Source organism: Stigmatopora nigra, chromosome 2 (assembly GCF_051989575.1).
Source record: "Stigmatopora nigra isolate UIUO_SnigA chromosome 2, RoL_Snig_1.1, whole genome shotgun sequence".
Lineage (NCBI taxonomy): Eukaryota > Metazoa > Chordata > Actinopteri > Syngnathiformes > Syngnathidae > Stigmatopora > Stigmatopora nigra.
This window is the reverse complement of record NC_135509.1, coordinates 18,403,251-18,419,795: the sequence shown is the minus strand read 5'-3', so window position 1 is coordinate 18,419,795 and position 16,545 is coordinate 18,403,251. Positions and strand designations below refer to the sequence as shown.

Sequence of the window (16,545 nt, the reverse complement as noted above, 5' to 3'; positions counted from 1 at the left end):
TTTTCATGAAGGTCCATGCAAATATTGGACATGGAATAATATTCACCTTTAATTTTATGTGTAATTTCTTTCATATTCTTGTGGTGTCAAAGAAACATTGACACTCTACTGTTTTCCATCTCTTTTCTTCCTTTTCACAGCTTGTTGGCCGTAAAGAATTTCACTCTGGATTTGGGGGCAGCGATATCTGCCACTTCTGCTCAAAGCGGGTATATGTAATGGAGAGATTGAGTGCTGAGGGTTACTTCTTCCACCGAGAATGTTTCCGCTGTCATATCTGTAACTGCACCCTCCGTCTAGGCGGACACGTTTTCAGCTCATATGAGTGTATGCTTGGGTCACTTTAACTCTAAAATATGTTGTCTGGTTGTGAAATACGTGTATTTGAGAATGTTTATATTCTTCTTTCAGGTAAGTTCTACTGTAAGATGCACTATACCCAATACCAGTCCAACGCACACTTCAGGAAAAGAAAGGTAAATGCAGTTCTTCTATGAATTTTTGCTAAATGTGTATATTGTATATTGATGTACGTGTCCCTTGATAATTATATAATGGTATCTACTTTTGACATTAATTGGTTCTATGTACTGTTTAGTAACATGGATTTTCTGTAAATAGCAGTGTATTTGATGTAAATTCTCAAATTTGTTCTATGATAGCCAAAAAACTACAAACTAAACCCATTAAAAATAATATAGTTTTTGAATGAAAGATTTGAGAAACACACAAAAATTAAAACAGTAATTTAATTTTTTAAAATGAATAGAAAGCTTTCAAAACATTTTCTAATTGTGCAGGTGTTTAAGTATAAGGAGAAGCTCACATTAGACAACAAAGGACGTGAACATATGCACCTAAGCAAATATTCACTTGAAATGATTAATTCAAAACAATTAAATAACTACTTCAGAAATAATCCCGCACCGTCACTGTATATCCTGCATTTTCTTCCTTCCCTATCCAAGGGAGTATCAGTCTCTCCATCAAGTTTCAGTAGAGGGAAGCCATGCCAAGGAGTCGTCCCTTTTAATGCTTTCTTCAGTTTCAATATTGTGGCGATGGGAGGTGGATTATGGCTATACTGCCTCACAATATCAGTCATGGATGATAACAGGGCCCGCTTCCACCAAAATGCGTGATTTCTCACTAGTTCTACTTGCATTTAATGTTGATTGTTACTATTACTACTATATTATATCACTCTTCTAACAAGGGAGGGATGGCAGCTTCACAGTTTAAAGCGTGCCAAATTGGGGGAATGAGTGAAAATGTTTGAAAACCCAAAGAGACAATATGTATAAATGTAACAACACAATGTTATAATCCTGCATCTATTTGATTTGTGCAGGAGAACCACGGCCATGTCACAGCCTTGGTGCGAGACAGTGGGAGAAATTCTGTAACCAGCAGCATCCAGACACAATCCTCAGGTACTCTGGTTTCCTTGCTTTCGCGAGGCCTCATTTGGCCAAGGCATGCCAGCCGGGCTTTGTGTGTGATTCCTGGACGTCTTTTGGGCTGTGTGCGTGAGTCTCTGACAGCTCTGGCTAATCATGTCAGAAGCTACCCACATGACTATGTTTTCTTGTACGAGTTACTGAGCATGGGCTGTTCTCTGCTTTTTGGTATGCAAGAGGTAGTTGGACAAATCAGTCAGGAACCTCAGCTAGTTCAGGAGCAGTTTATCAACCTATAATTCATATACAGAAGCTGAGGAAATACAATAAATAAGGGCGCAAAAAGAATGTGCTCCATTTGCACTGAGTGATGAGTCATCTGACATTGTCGTTTATATAGTATAGTCTTTCAAAGTGCCCTATTGGTTCTTTTTTTTAAACCAAGGAGATTTCATGAATCAAAGTACACGTGATAAGTTTTTTAATATTATTGGCGTTATTTGACTTCATGTGCCACTGCCCTTGATGAAATTTTAAGTCTAATTTAATGTATGCAGATACAGTAATACCTTGAGATACGAGCTTAATGTGTTCCGGGGCCAACACAGCGTAGTAAACACCGTACGTAAACACAACGTACGTAAACACAACATACGTAAACACAACGTACGTAAACACAACGTACGTAAACACAACGTACGTAAACACAACATACGTAAACACAACGTACGTAAACACAACGTACGTAAACACAACGTACGTAAACACAACGTACGTAAACACAACGTACGTAAACACAACGTACGTAAACACAACGTACGTAAACACAACGTACGTAAACACAACGTACGTAAACACAACGTACGTAAACACAACGTACGTAAACACAACGTACGTAAACACAACGTACGTAAACACAACGTACGTAAACACAACGTACGTAAACACAACGTACGTAAACACAACGTACGTAAACACAACGTACGTAAACACAACGTACGTAAACACAACGTACGTAAACACAACGTACGTAAACACAACGTACGTAAACACAACGTACGTAATCACAACGTACGTAAACACAACGTACGTAAACACAACGTACGTAAACACAACGTACGTAAACACAACGTACGTAAACACAACGTACGTAAACACAACGTACGTAAACACAACGTACGTAAACACAACGTACGTAAACACAACGTACGTAAACACAACGTACGTAAACACAACGTACGTAAACACAACGTACGTAAACACAACGTACGTAAACACAACGTACGTAAACACAAAGTACGTAAACACAAAGTACGTAATCACAAAGTACGTAATCACAAAGTACGTAATCACAACGTACGTAAACACACCGTACGTAAACACAACGTACGTAAACACACCGTACGTAAACACACCGTACGTAAACACACCGTACGTAAACACACCGTACGTAAACACACCGTACGTAAACACAGCGTACGTAAACACAGCGTACGTAAACACAGCGTACGTAAACACAGCGTACGTAAACACAGCGTACGTAAACACAGCGTACGTAAACACAGCGTACGTAAACACAGCGTACGTAAACACAACGTACGTAAACACAACGTACGTAAACACAGCGTACGTAAACACAGCGTACGTAAACACAGCGTACGTAAACACAGCGTACGTAAACACAGCGTACGTAAACACAGCGTACGTAAACACAGCGTACGTAAACACAGCGTACGTAAACACAGCGTACGTAAACACAGCGTACGTAAACACAGCGTACGTAAACACAGCGTACGTAAACACAGCGTACGTAAACACAGCGTACGTAAACACAGCGTACGTAAACACAGCGTACGTAAACACAGCGTACGTAAACACAGCGTACGTAAACACAGCGTACGTAAACACAGCGTACGTAAACACAGCGTACGTAAACACAGCGTACGTAAACACAGCGTACGTAAACACAGCGTACGTAAACACAGCGTACGTAAACACAGCGTACGTAAACACAGCGTACGTAAACACAGCGTACGTAAACACAGCGTACGTAAACACAGCGTACGTAAACACAGCGTACGTAAACACAGCGTACGTAAACACAGCGTACGTAAACACAGCGTACGTAAACACAGCGTACGTAAACACAGCGTACGTAAACACAGCGTACGTAAACAGAAATTTAACTTATCTGATTTGTTCTGGTGGTGTTGAAGACTCCCCTTTTTCAGATTCTTGCTTTGATCTTAAATTCATATTAAGTCTGCTGGTTTTTTCTCATGTTATCGACTCGGTCACGCTGTCTCCCGCTAACTGTTCATCTTTTATCCATATTAAAAGAAGGTTTTCTATCTTATTATGAATGTCACTGGGCAGCTTGGAAATTATGGTTAGTGTTTGGAAGGTTTGATATCCTTAATAGAATCCTTCTGCTTCAGGATCGTGCATATTGGAAAAACTCCTCTCGTATAGAGGAGCCAGCTACGTCACGCGTACACCATGTTTTTCAAATATTTGGTATATTTGATATTGATTGTCATCATACACTTTGTCTTTGCACGGCCTTTCATTGCACCTGCTTGCTTTGGACCCATTGTTTTCCCTTAATTTTGCATTGAATCATGTAAAAAAAAAAACGCTCCACCCAGTGGTCATAGAGATCTTTACAAGAGGGAGATGCGGTGAGAGAGTGTGCTGAAATCATAAGCAGCCTCTCGCATCTCGTATGCTCGTATGTCAGTCTCATATTTCAAGGAATATATTTGCTTGAATTTTATTCGTATCTCAAATTCTTCGGATGTTGGGGCACTCGTATGTCAAAGTATTACTGTACACTTATTAGATGTTGAAAAGAGTTCAATTCGTCTGTGACTCAAATTGGCTTGCCTAAGCCAGCTTCCACTATGAACTTTATCAGTTGTGTGATTTCTTAACCCTGTCAATAATGAATCATAATTTAATTGAATATTGTGTAGAACTGATTAGAAATGTCAAAAGAGATTCACTTTTGATATTGTAACATTGAAATGCAACTTGTAATTAACCCGGAAAGTGCGACTGAATCTAACGTTGAGAATGTGTGGAATGTTTTTGAAAATGTAAATGCGCAGGTATTCCACTAGGCTTGGAATATTGCCTGATTCACTATGACTGCAATGGAAATGCCAAAAGCTTTACCTTTGCACTGGGACATACGCACATGATTTATATTTTTTACAAAAAATTTAATTGTCTATTATTTTATTTAAACAAAAGTATTAATTTTTACGTGATATAAATTAGTCAGGGTTTTAAGTTGTAGTGTTTGTATATTCTTTTGCTTGAGGAAAAAAATTCAAAATGTAAAATTTGCTTCTTTTTTTTAATTCTACTGGTTTGTTCGGGTCAAAATTTGAATAATAAATTCATCTTTTCTCCACTTAAATCTATTCTGTCCCTGACACCCTTTTCATGTCTTTTTTCTTAATTTTCACCTCAATGCTTTCACTTCATTTTGTTCAGTGTTTTTAACATTTCCAATGCAGCACAATTTTTGATTGATGCAACAAGAATTGTGCATTGTCTGTTCTAACTTTTTTCACATATTAAATACTGGTGAAATAGGTGTGAATTATGTCATGCACTCATGACACCTTGTATTTGACATACTTCTCACATTGTCTCATGGCAGTCAGAACTCTGTGACCCTTACTAAAACCCTTGTGCCTAGCTTATCTAACACCCTAGTACAAACGCACTACTTGCTTGCCTCAATTTATGCATTAACATCAACCATCATAAAGCTAGTTTGACAGTAATGCGTATCCACATTTGTGTGTGGTTCCCTCTGTTACAGAAGAAGACCTCTCCCCTTCCGAATCCCTCTCCAGATCTCTCTCGTGTACCTGCTAGATTTGTCCAAAAGATAAGATGCCCACTAGCTGCTTTTCCACATAGTATTTTTTTTAGTGTGCAACAGCGGATATACAAGATAATACACAATTTTTTTCACCTTCGTAATTACAATGATTGTTTTAGTTAATAGTTTGATCATAAACAGTGTACCTTTGTTCAAAAGTAAACTTATTTGAGTAACACAATTTTAAAAATAACACCGCTCTGGGGACAGATGCCACTCCCACCATATGCCATGTAACTTCATCTTTTGATCACAAATGTCCATTTTAATATATAAATTAATTTTACAAATGTAAAAGAATTCACTCCTCACTCAAAAAACCTTATTCATGGAAAATGCATCAAACCGTCACTAAGTAAGCGTTAAGTCTCTCTAGCCATTGCAGCCCTGAGGACAGTTTCCTGTTTCTCAAGTCATCCTCATTAGGTTTCAGGGGGTGCTGGAGCCAATCCAAGCTGCCTCCGGGCCAGAGTTGCGGGACACCCTGAATCGGTGGCCATCCGATTACAGTGCACAAGGACAAAGACAACCATGCACACTCATACTCATACATAGGGGCAATTTAGAGTGTCCAATCAGCCTACCATGCACATTTTTAAAATTGAACAGGCTAAAAATCCATTTAACTGTTTTTCGGTTAACTATAGTCTCAACAAAATTACCTAATCGCATCGCAATGTGAAAGAAAAAAATGGAAAATATGCAATTTATATTCCTGAAAATACATTAAGTACCTATAAAAATACATTTTTACTGTTTTTTTCTAGCTGGATGTTGTTAATAACCCCTGCTATCTCAGGTTAATCCTTTTAGGACAGCCACCTGTGCAGTCAGCAATTTATGATTTATTTACAGTACTTAGTTTTACTATGGATGGTAAGCAAATATTGCTGTTCTTTTTTTAACACAAGTCAGTTATTAGCTCAGTAGACTGCCGTAACTAAAACAAAGGAAAATTTATTTAGAATTGAATGATTCTAATATGATTAAACTATAATGATATTTAAAATAAAATACATTTTAGGGTATTCTCTCAGCTTTTCTATTTATTGTATTTTCCCCTAACATCATTATTTTTTGAATGAAACGTACATGTTCTTGATTTTCTAACTGTATCTATATCTATTTATTTAAAACAGAACCCCGATTATACCAAGAGGTGTGTTCATTTTCTATATCCCATGATTTTTATGGTTGCTGTAAGTGTCTCCATGCAGTATACCTTTCTTTTTTGTTCTTGTCTTAATCAAAATTACTGTAAGAAATGCATAATATATTATATTTATGCAATCTAATTATGACTAAAAGTGAATCCAATTGATAGCAATTGTTTTTTCTTTGTCAACTAGTTTAGCTTTCTTTAGCTCCCGTACTTTCCGCACTTAGCTTTCTTTAGCTCCCGTACTTTCCGCACTATAAGGCACAACTTAAAGATTTCATTTTTCCTACATGCCAATTGTGTTTTATAATCCAATTGTATGAAATTCCCTTAAGCACAGCTCAATCTAGTTTTTGTATAACACATCTCCTAACCACAACTACTACAGCTCTATCTAGTGGATTTACAACAAAATCCCCTACTACTACTACTACTAGTACTACCACCATGACTACTAATTCATTTTATCATCCCCTGTGTCTTATATTTGAAAAACATTTTGAGGCCATTAATTGACGATGCACCTTACAGTGTGGAAAATACAATGATTAGAAATTAGTGTAGTAGGTCAGTTTTCAGGTATTTTTAAAATAATTTTTATATACGTAGTAACCACAATCAACAACCATCTGAGGAAGAAAAACCTGTCTGGCTTTATACATAGAGAACCTAATCTCACATGGATGTTTTTTATTTAGTTAATTCTCAGCATGAGAGGAACAGACACTTGAATTTTTTTTTTTTTTTTACAGTAAAAGGAAAATAAAAACTGACCAAAAATTGAGTTTATTACATTGTTCGCTGAGCAAAACTGAAGTGAATCATATCTTCATTCAATTTTCTTCCTGCTGGACTATTTTTCTGGACTTTCTCCTAACTTTTCCTTAACTTTTCTAAAGTTCCACGTTAAGGGCTTGCATTATCAAATATTTTACACCAATTTCTGAGTGTGCATAACATTTTAATTTGTATTTTTACTGAGCTGCCACTCGCAATTCTACCCCATTGGAAAATGCCACTGCATTTCTAATTCATTTTAATAGTTTAATCATTTTTACCTTTTTTTGGATAATACTTACATTTTCATACATATTTCTTACGAAATTCTTAAACTTTTGTCATGGATAAAATAATTGATATTTAGGGGGTAGTATTAAAGATCGTGGAATCAATTATGCTTTTTCAATGTAACATATGCATCGATTTCTGAAAAATCCAAGTTATGAAACCACTTCTGGAACCAATTAATTTTGTAAGTAGAGGTACCACTGTATGTGTGTTCTTGCCACACACACTACTATCAATGGTGAGATGCAAGAAATGTAAACAATGACCAAAGAAAAGATTCTCCTATCGCCTATCTAAACTTGAGCATCAAAACTGTAAGTCCACTCCCTTTCAATATTGTTGGACCTATTTTTTTGCCCATCAAATTGTTTAAAAGTGAATCTTGATTGTGGAACTGCATTTAAATCTACATCTCAACTATTCCACTACTTATATTCACCATCTTTTCTTAATCCATAATTGTGCAAATCATCACACAATTTGGGTATGGCAGTGTGAATCCATGAAATACAAACGTTCGACTGCAATATCCTTTCATTTGATGTCAAACTCAAATGTTTCCGTCCACTATATACGGACTATTATGGAATTGGCTTTCTTGTTCCCATACTATTGAAGGGGAGGGTATGTATCCATTCCATTTTGTTTTTGCTTTAGTTTTATGGGTATGTTTTGCATTTATCAAGTTATTTATCTAATGCAAAAATATTTTACTGGATTTCCATCATTTTATGTGATTACAGTGGTTGAAAATTTCTGACTTGTGACTATTTAAGTCTAAGTTTTCTTTTTAAATTTGAGACTGTCTACTGTTTAGTTCAGAATCACTGTGCTTTCAGCTTAATTCAAGTCCAACAATTTATTCTTTTCTTTTTTTTTAAACTATTTCCAGATTCATCTCACAATCACAATGGGCATGTACATAAATTGACTACTGATCCAGGAGAAATCGACATGATTGTAGAAAGCTTTGGTACACCAAGCAAGGAAAAGCAAGACGTCAAAGAGACAAAGAGTGATGCTATAGGTGAGTATAGATTTTAGTCCAAGATTTACTTTATATTAAGATACATTTACAATATCAAAAATTGATAGACAATATAATAATTCAAGATTCATGATTTTAGTACCATGTTCAGGAAAATAAATAATGAATTCTGACTTGGTAACATTTCTAAACAAAGAAGTAACATAGGACACAAACATTATTGATAATGGTGAACTGATCCCTTTCAGAAGTCAGAACCAAATGTTGTCTTATTTCCCCCTCCCCCTTCACGCAGGTCCCGGTAGAACAAAACACAATATTTGTTGGAAAAAAAGAATACGAGCATGTGAGTACTTCTGCTTCATTCAATTTCAGTTTAATGTGCTTGGACTTGTGCGTAAGGTTAAGTTTGTCAATTTAAATGAATGAAAACTGAAATTAAATTTGGCTTGACATTCATTATATTTATTGATCAAGGCCTAGTCAACTTCAGTTTTCATGAAAATGTTTAAGAGAAAACGATATTTATGTTAAGCTGTGGCCCAATCCATCTGAACAAATTGGAGATTTGAGACTAACTAATCACAAAAGTTTGGTCAATATTTCATTATGCTCATCATGTTCTTTTCAGCATTCCCAATGATTTTTGCCAAAAACTTCCAACGAAGCTGGCCTTCCGATAAAGGCCCAGAGACAGTTCCTGAAACTGACTCTGACTTTGAAGAGATTGAGTCAGCTGAAAGACAAATAGTACATTCAATTTTTTACCCCCTTTCAACTTGCCAACTGTATTTGTAATCATTGTATTAATTTTATTTGATTTTTTTTTCACTCAGGCCCCTAAAGCCGAGCTAATTGGTCACCCAACGAATCCTTTAGAGGGAACAAATGGTGAAAAGAATCCGAAGCATACAACATGCAACTTGACCAGCCCAATGAAAAGCTTGATTTTACCTCTTTGTGATAAAGACACTGCAGAGGAAACTTCAAATACTACAGATGCCAATACCACAAAGGAACACCAGGTTGAGAAAACACACACGGACACTCTTTCCTGCTCTCTCCTTCGCAGTATTACTTCAAAGAGAAGAGAGAAATGAGAAAAATTATTTTCACCTCATAATGACCTGTATCATTCCTTCTCTTCTGATGTTTTATCAGGTCCAAACAGACACAGAAGCAGATAAGCTTCAGGCAGACTCTGGCCAGCATAGAGAAGCAATTGCTAGCCAATTCGCCTCTGCCTCTTCCCTCTCCGCCTTCCGTCTTATTGCCAACGCCTTCAGGAGAACATTTAGCGTGACCAATCCTTCAAGCAGCTCCAGCACAGTCCCCACAATGTAAATACATAATTATGTGCTCCAAATCCGTGATGCCCTTGTTATACATACATTTACTCAAATGCTTCTCATAAATTGAACCCTTTTAAACCTTTTGTTTTTGTCTTTTTACTCTGACAGGAGACCCAAACATGATGGCCAATGCAGACGCAGGCCTATGTCAGAGGGAGAGTTAATTTTTAACTCTGCTGAATTTGAACCAGGGACATGTATAGAAAACGAAACTAGAAGCCATGTGGACCTGTCATCTCGGCTGCAACGAGTCTCCCTTGTGCGCCGCAGAGAGTCAGGAAGAGTCTTCACGGACAATGTACCGTCAATGCCCAACAGGAAAGTCACCCTTTTCTCCTCTCTGAGGCTCAGGAAGAGGGAGCCATCAGAAAGTGATGGGAAAGACCAGGAGGTCCACAAAGAAATCAGGATGGTCCTGGCAAACCTGAGAAATAAAGGTAACCAGAGCTAATTATTAGAGATAGATAAAATTTGTTCCACTTCACGATTGTGTCCCACTTAACAACTATCTATGACAGGTCGTTTATGGTAGGAATGGCAGAGAATAGAGTATGACACAGCAGCCAGGATAGAGAGAGAAAAGAATCACGGCAGTATCTTAGTTTTCCATAGTATCCAAGTTTTATATTGATTTCTTCGTATCGGCCGTGCACCCATAAAATACAATTTCAAAGATTTTGTGTTTTAGAAGTTTAGGATTAAATATTAATCTGTACGTATAACAAACAATGTATAAAATGCTCATTAGATTGTTCAATATTTCCTTGTTATCAAGCTTCCAGTCAGCAGAGTCTGGAGGAGCCCTCATCTGATGATGAAACTGATTCAACTGAACAGAGGGTCTGTACCCTTCTATGTAAATTTTCTGTACAATGCATGAGTGTTTTTTTTTTTTTAAGAATTTTTTTTGAATTGTTGGCTATTTCTGACCATAGATGTCATCGGTAAGATCGCACAAGAAGCATGAAAAGACCGTTGCTCTGCAGGCCAAACGAGAACAGTTAAAGAGGTTGCACCGAGCTCAGGTACATATGAATCTTATTACAATTGTATAAGTATTTTGACTTGTTTTAGATTTGGTTATTAACCATTGCCTTATTTTCCTGAATGCAACATTCATGTTTTTTTTTTCATGTATTTAGACAATTCAGCGCCAGCTCGAGGAGGTTGCAGAGAAACAGAGAGACCTAGAGGAACGAGGAGTTGCTATAGAGAAAATTATAAGAGGAGAACCAGGTACTGAACAGTACTGTAAAACACCTGCATAACTACTGTAGACAACATAAAATAGGTTCACAAAATTCGAAACGTCAAAAAAGGGAGATTACATTTTATTGAAATTTGTCTAATTCTCTACATATTTAGTTGTATGATCCACTAAGTGCGCACTAATAGAGAAAATGTGATCTCCCGGGGAATGCAAGACTAGTGCCACTTTTTCCGTCTTATTAAAAAACACCATCTTATATTCGGGCCAATATGGTATATGTTTGAGATTTGATCAGCATAAAAATGTATGGAAGTCAAATCAGGTAAATTGTTTCTCTGTTCGCTTTTCTTCAACATTTTCTGATCTCCCATTAGTATTGTCTTTAGTACCTCTGTTTAGATTCTTCCAATCCCCTGCAACCCAAACATTGTCAATACCTGACTTCATGCCAATTTGTCTTCTCCCTTCAAGGAATTGAAAATCAGACGCATGATGGAGACCATGCTCAACTTTATCAATCCTGGTTTGAACTGGTTATGGAGAAGAACAGACTAGTACGATATGAGTCTGATCTCATGATCTTGTAAGTGACTCCATTTAATTAAGAAACAATAAAAATCCTGTATTTTTTTTTAAAAGGTGAAAAGTCTGAGAGCAATTCTGACTTAAAACATTAAACTTTTGATGATGAATTCACTGATTTTCTAGCCTTCTGCACCGCTATATATATATGAACTAAGTGCACACTTTTCCTCAGCTTAGTCTGAAGAGATATCCGATTCAGACTAGGCAACTTTTTTGTTTTGATTTTCCTATTTTTGCCGATGCCCATATTTTTAGACCAGTACAAATAATGCAAAATAGAATGTAACCAGTAAATGGTCAATCATACTCTTTGAATTAAAGTCATGATATCCTTTTTTTATGATATTTAACAATGATTTCATACTCTCATTAGTTTCTAATGGGATATAGCCCCACTCAACAAACATGTTTGTCCAGTGATTTGGCTTACAGATACTAAAAACACACAGGATTGATGGATTATTAAAAATAGTCGTAATGGGCGCCAATACTGCGGACCAGAACAACACTTTGTTTATATCATTTATTTCTTTGGCTTTTTTTTATTGATGCTCTGATTGGCTGGCAAACTATTCAAAGTGTCCCAGCCTACCGCCCCTTGTTAGATGGGATAGGCTCCAAGTAGACCTGGACAATAACACAATAATTATCATCAAATAATTTTTGTCAACAATAATATTAAAAACATTCAATACATTTAAACTGCAATTACACCACCCGAACACCTCAAAGAAAGGGGTGCTTATGTGGCATTAACACTAGTACCAGACCAATGTTACAAAGTTAAATATGGTAAGGAACAATTAGATCTTTTTAGCCTGGTTAGCTATAGAGCGGCTAACTCAGAGCATGAAAGCAAAAGGACTATTACACAGCTAAACGAGCGATTGAGATGCAGGACAGCATCGTGCTGTCCCACTAAAAGATCCAAGTGCAGTCTACCTTTCATCTTTCTGTAATTCTTTTCTTAATTGATATCATGGATTTTCCCCATTTTATGCAAATATTATGAAACTTTGTTAATCTGGGTTAAATTTAACATTTTTTTTAAAATCTTTATTGCACAACAGAACAACAAAATACTTTTTAAAATCATCTTTTATATTTGCTTTTCTTTTAAAGTAAAGGGACATTGTTACCATCATAATTGAATAACGAAGATTTAATTAGTTTACTTATTCACAGAAGTTTGAAGTTTCAAATTTGAAAGAAAACAATGTGATAGTTATCGTGATAATGATCAATATCGTCGGATCCTTTTTTTATAACGCTTAACCCTTTTTGTTATATATAGCTCCAGGACCCTTATGAGGATAAGCAGTAATTATTGAATCAATATTTAGTGATGTTGACTGAAATTTTACAGAAACTTTAACACATCCCTGCTTTGACCAGTAAATATCACTCATTTCTCTCCTCCTCTTTCTCAGTGCGCAGGAGCTTGAATTGGAGGACATTCAGGACCGCCTTCAGCAAGACCTTCGATGCAGGATGACCAAAGAAGGTATATACCTTACAAACATGCGTGAAATAAGAACCAAAAGATACTGTCTTGATTACGATTACCCTTTCTCCTGTAAAGATACAAAAAAGAGTGCGTCTGAGCTCCAGAAGGAGCAAGAGATTCTGGCTGAAATTATGAGGACGGTGGAGAAGAGAGACATGCTGGTTTCAGTACTCGAGGAGCAGAGACTGATGGAGAAGGCTGAAGACCGAGACTTGGAGAGTCTTGTGCTGTCTAAAGGCTACGAGTTCCATTGGGCTCAGGCTAATGACAGCTGGGGATAAGATGAGGAGGCGGGACTGAGGGTTGACAGACCACGGCAGACACAAACTTTGGAAGGCAATACAGAAGATACATGCAGTATAGGTTAACTAAGAAAGGTAAACTCTAATAATTATTTAGTTTTCTGTATAATATATCCATCATTCTTATAGTCTTGACTTTTTAAGGTTTTTATCAAACTGTTGTAGTATTTGTTTTTTGTCATTGAGAGGAAAAACGTTTACTTCATATGCAACTACTTCTGATAATTAAAAACTTTATTTTTGCACAAAAGAATATACAACTGGTCTGTAGCCACAACTCCTGATTTTTACTGAAGCTGGGTTGTGAACAAATTTTATTTGATCACTTTTCATCGAGGAAGGGGTTAGGGTTCTGTTTTGCAAGTGTAAAATGAATCAACAGTTGTGTATTTTATGCACAAGTATAATTTCTGCTTCTTATTCATGTTGATAAAGCTGTTATTACATTACAAATTGGTACATATCAGGTAAAATGATAGAGAGCGATAAGCTGGACCCTTTCATACAGAACTCTATCATTGGGGCTTTGTACATTCCTAATTTGTCATATCATGTGAAGAGACGGTGCAAAAACTACTGGAGTAATGCTTTCACCACCCAGAATTGTGAGCAGAAGAATTTTGTGTTAATCTTCTTATTTTGCTTGTACACTGGCTATGTTCTGTTTCAAAAATATCTCTGATACTACTTCCAGAGGGCAATAGTTTTGTTAGTCTAATGTATCCTTCTTTCCACGTTGGGACTTTACATACTGGAGAGGACAATGACAAAGCCATGAAATGGCCACAAAGTAAACCAGCATGAAATCTGCTTGAGTTGTGTTACTCTTAAAATTGTAATGCAATGTAAGAAATTGTTAATTCTGTTATTTATATCCAGCCAATAATCAAAGATGAGAAGACCAATGGCTACATGTCTGAGATTGGATTGTTTCTGTCAAGTTCAGGGTAAATTTTAATCCTGTAAATGTTGGTAACCCATACAGATAATATCTCAAATTAGATGAGTATGATTTGAGTTTTTCAATATGTTTGGGTTTTATATAATTTAGTTTATTTTAAAATTATCACAGTATATAATAAAAATGCTCTCAGCTGTTAAATGGAAGCATTTGTCTGGTTTACTAATTTTTGTGAATATATTTGTACGTAGTAACTCCTAATACACAATAGACATCCAGTCCATCTTGACAGTCAAAATGAATGGAACTTTAATGACCAAGAAAGATGACCAATCACAGATAGTCAGTCAGTTGTTGCAGTTTTAATAAATTAGACATCTATTGTTTTCATTCATTTGTTCATCTTCCATACAGAATATCCCCGAAAGAGTTGTGGGGGTTGCTGGAACCTAACCCAGCTGACCCAGTATCTTCACAGGGGTAATGGAGGGTGCTGGAGCATTTCCCAGGCATCTATTGGTTGCCAGCCAATTGCAAAGTGCAAAAAGATGGACAGTCATTCACGCTTACAGTCGTACTTAGGGGGGAGTTAGGGTGTTCAACCAGCCTACCATCCATGTTTTGGGGATTTGGGAGGTAACCAGAGTACCCTGGTAAAATCCACGCAGGCCTAAGGAGAACATGCCATCGCCATACAGCACTGTCGGGATTGAATCCTTGATCTGAGAACTGTGAGGCCATAGATGTTGAAAGACCCATATTGGATGAAAAAAAACCCATGTCTGCAGCGGTAAGAAAATTAAAAGCTTTCTATAAGCCTTATAATTAAGGCAACACTGGCTATATGTATCCATCCATATTAGCCTATTATCAAAATGACTAAGTTAGCGGCAAATACAACATGAGCATTCATGATTAAATGTTTATTTTCCGGGCAGTGAATTGTACAGAGAACGACGAACCATGTGTTTTGTTCTACGATGCCACCTCAAGTTTGACTTCATTACAAAATCAATGAATTTTAATTCATGTTTTTTGCGATGAGGAAAACTAGAGTACGACTTGGAAAAAACCCACACAAACCCGGGGAGAACATGCAAATTCAACTCAGTGAGAACCAACCTGGGATCGAACTCTCGACCCGAGAACGGTGTGGTTGGCGTGTTAATCACTGGCTCACCGTGCCATTAGTCAATATTTAGTTTTTTAAATAAAGGTCACCATTTGCGCCAGAAAGTCATCTTTTGAAAGTGTATTTTGTAGTTATTTTTCACCACTAACTAGTACAAACTATTATGTATGCACAAAAACATTCAACTAATAATAATAATAATAATAATAGTTGTAATAATGATGATTATAATAATGAAGATGATGGTAATAAAAATGATGATGATGATGGTAATAATAATAATATGGTGGCCCATTGGGGAGAGTGGTCCTCAGCTCTGGGATCCTGGGTTCAAGTCCTGGTTGGTCCACCTGCGTGGAGTTTGCATGTTCTCCCTGGGCTTGCGTGGGTCTCCTCTGGGTACTCCAGTTTCCTCCCACATTCCAAAAACATGCATGATAGGCTGATTGGACACTCTAAATTGCCCCTAGGTATGGGTGTGCGTGTGCATGGTTGTCCGTCTCCACCGATTCAGGGTGTCCCCCGCCTCTGGTCCGGAGTCAGTTGGGATAGGCTCCAGAACCCCCGCGACACTAATGAGGATAAAGCAGTTCAGGAAATTTGATGAGATAATAATGGTAATAGTATTAATAATAGTACTAATAATACTAATAGTACTAATAATAATACTAATACTACAAATAATAATACTGATACTACAAATAATAATACTAATACTACAAATAATAATACTAATACTACAAATAATAATACTAACACTACAAATAATAATACTAATACTAATAGTACTAATAATAAGAATACTACTACTACTAGCACTAATAATAAGAATAATACTACTACTAGTACTAATAATAAGAATACTACTACTATTACTACTTCTACTACTACTACTACTATTGCTACTTCTACTACTACTATTACTACTTCTATTACTACTACTACTACTATTGCTACTTCTACTACTACTATTACTACTTCTACTACTACTATTAGTAGTAGTAGTCTACTACTATTACTACTTCTACTAATACTACTACTAA

The 16,545-nt window shown here is 36.5% G+C and overlaps 1 protein-coding gene across 1 annotated transcript in view; it reads left to right on the top strand.

Annotated features, from left to right (window-relative positions):
* LOC144214771 (F-actin-monooxygenase mical2b-like) overlaps nt 1–14,571 on the top strand; it is a 49,971-nt gene extending 35,400 nt beyond the window's left edge. The window contains exons 23-37 of the mRNA XM_077743423.1: nt 141–327; nt 412–476; nt 1,352–1,433; nt 8,418–8,552; nt 8,809–8,859; nt 9,145–9,263; nt 9,350–9,538; nt 9,675–9,853; nt 9,974–10,302; nt 10,641–10,705; nt 10,801–10,890; nt 11,008–11,101; nt 11,547–11,658; nt 13,091–13,164; nt 13,243–14,571. Of these exons, the coding sequence (XP_077599549.1) occupies nt 141–327; nt 412–476; nt 1,352–1,433; nt 8,418–8,552; nt 8,809–8,859; nt 9,145–9,263; nt 9,350–9,538; nt 9,675–9,853; nt 9,974–10,302; nt 10,641–10,705; nt 10,801–10,890; nt 11,008–11,101; nt 11,547–11,658; nt 13,091–13,164; nt 13,243–13,448 (1,977 nt within the window). The 3' untranslated portion in view covers nt 13,449–14,571. The remainder of the gene's footprint in view (nt 1–140; nt 328–411; nt 477–1,351; nt 1,434–8,417; nt 8,553–8,808; nt 8,860–9,144; nt 9,264–9,349; nt 9,539–9,674; nt 9,854–9,973; nt 10,303–10,640; nt 10,706–10,800; nt 10,891–11,007; nt 11,102–11,546; nt 11,659–13,090; nt 13,165–13,242) is intronic.
* The last annotated feature ends 1,974 nt before the right edge of the window (nt 14,572–16,545 follow it).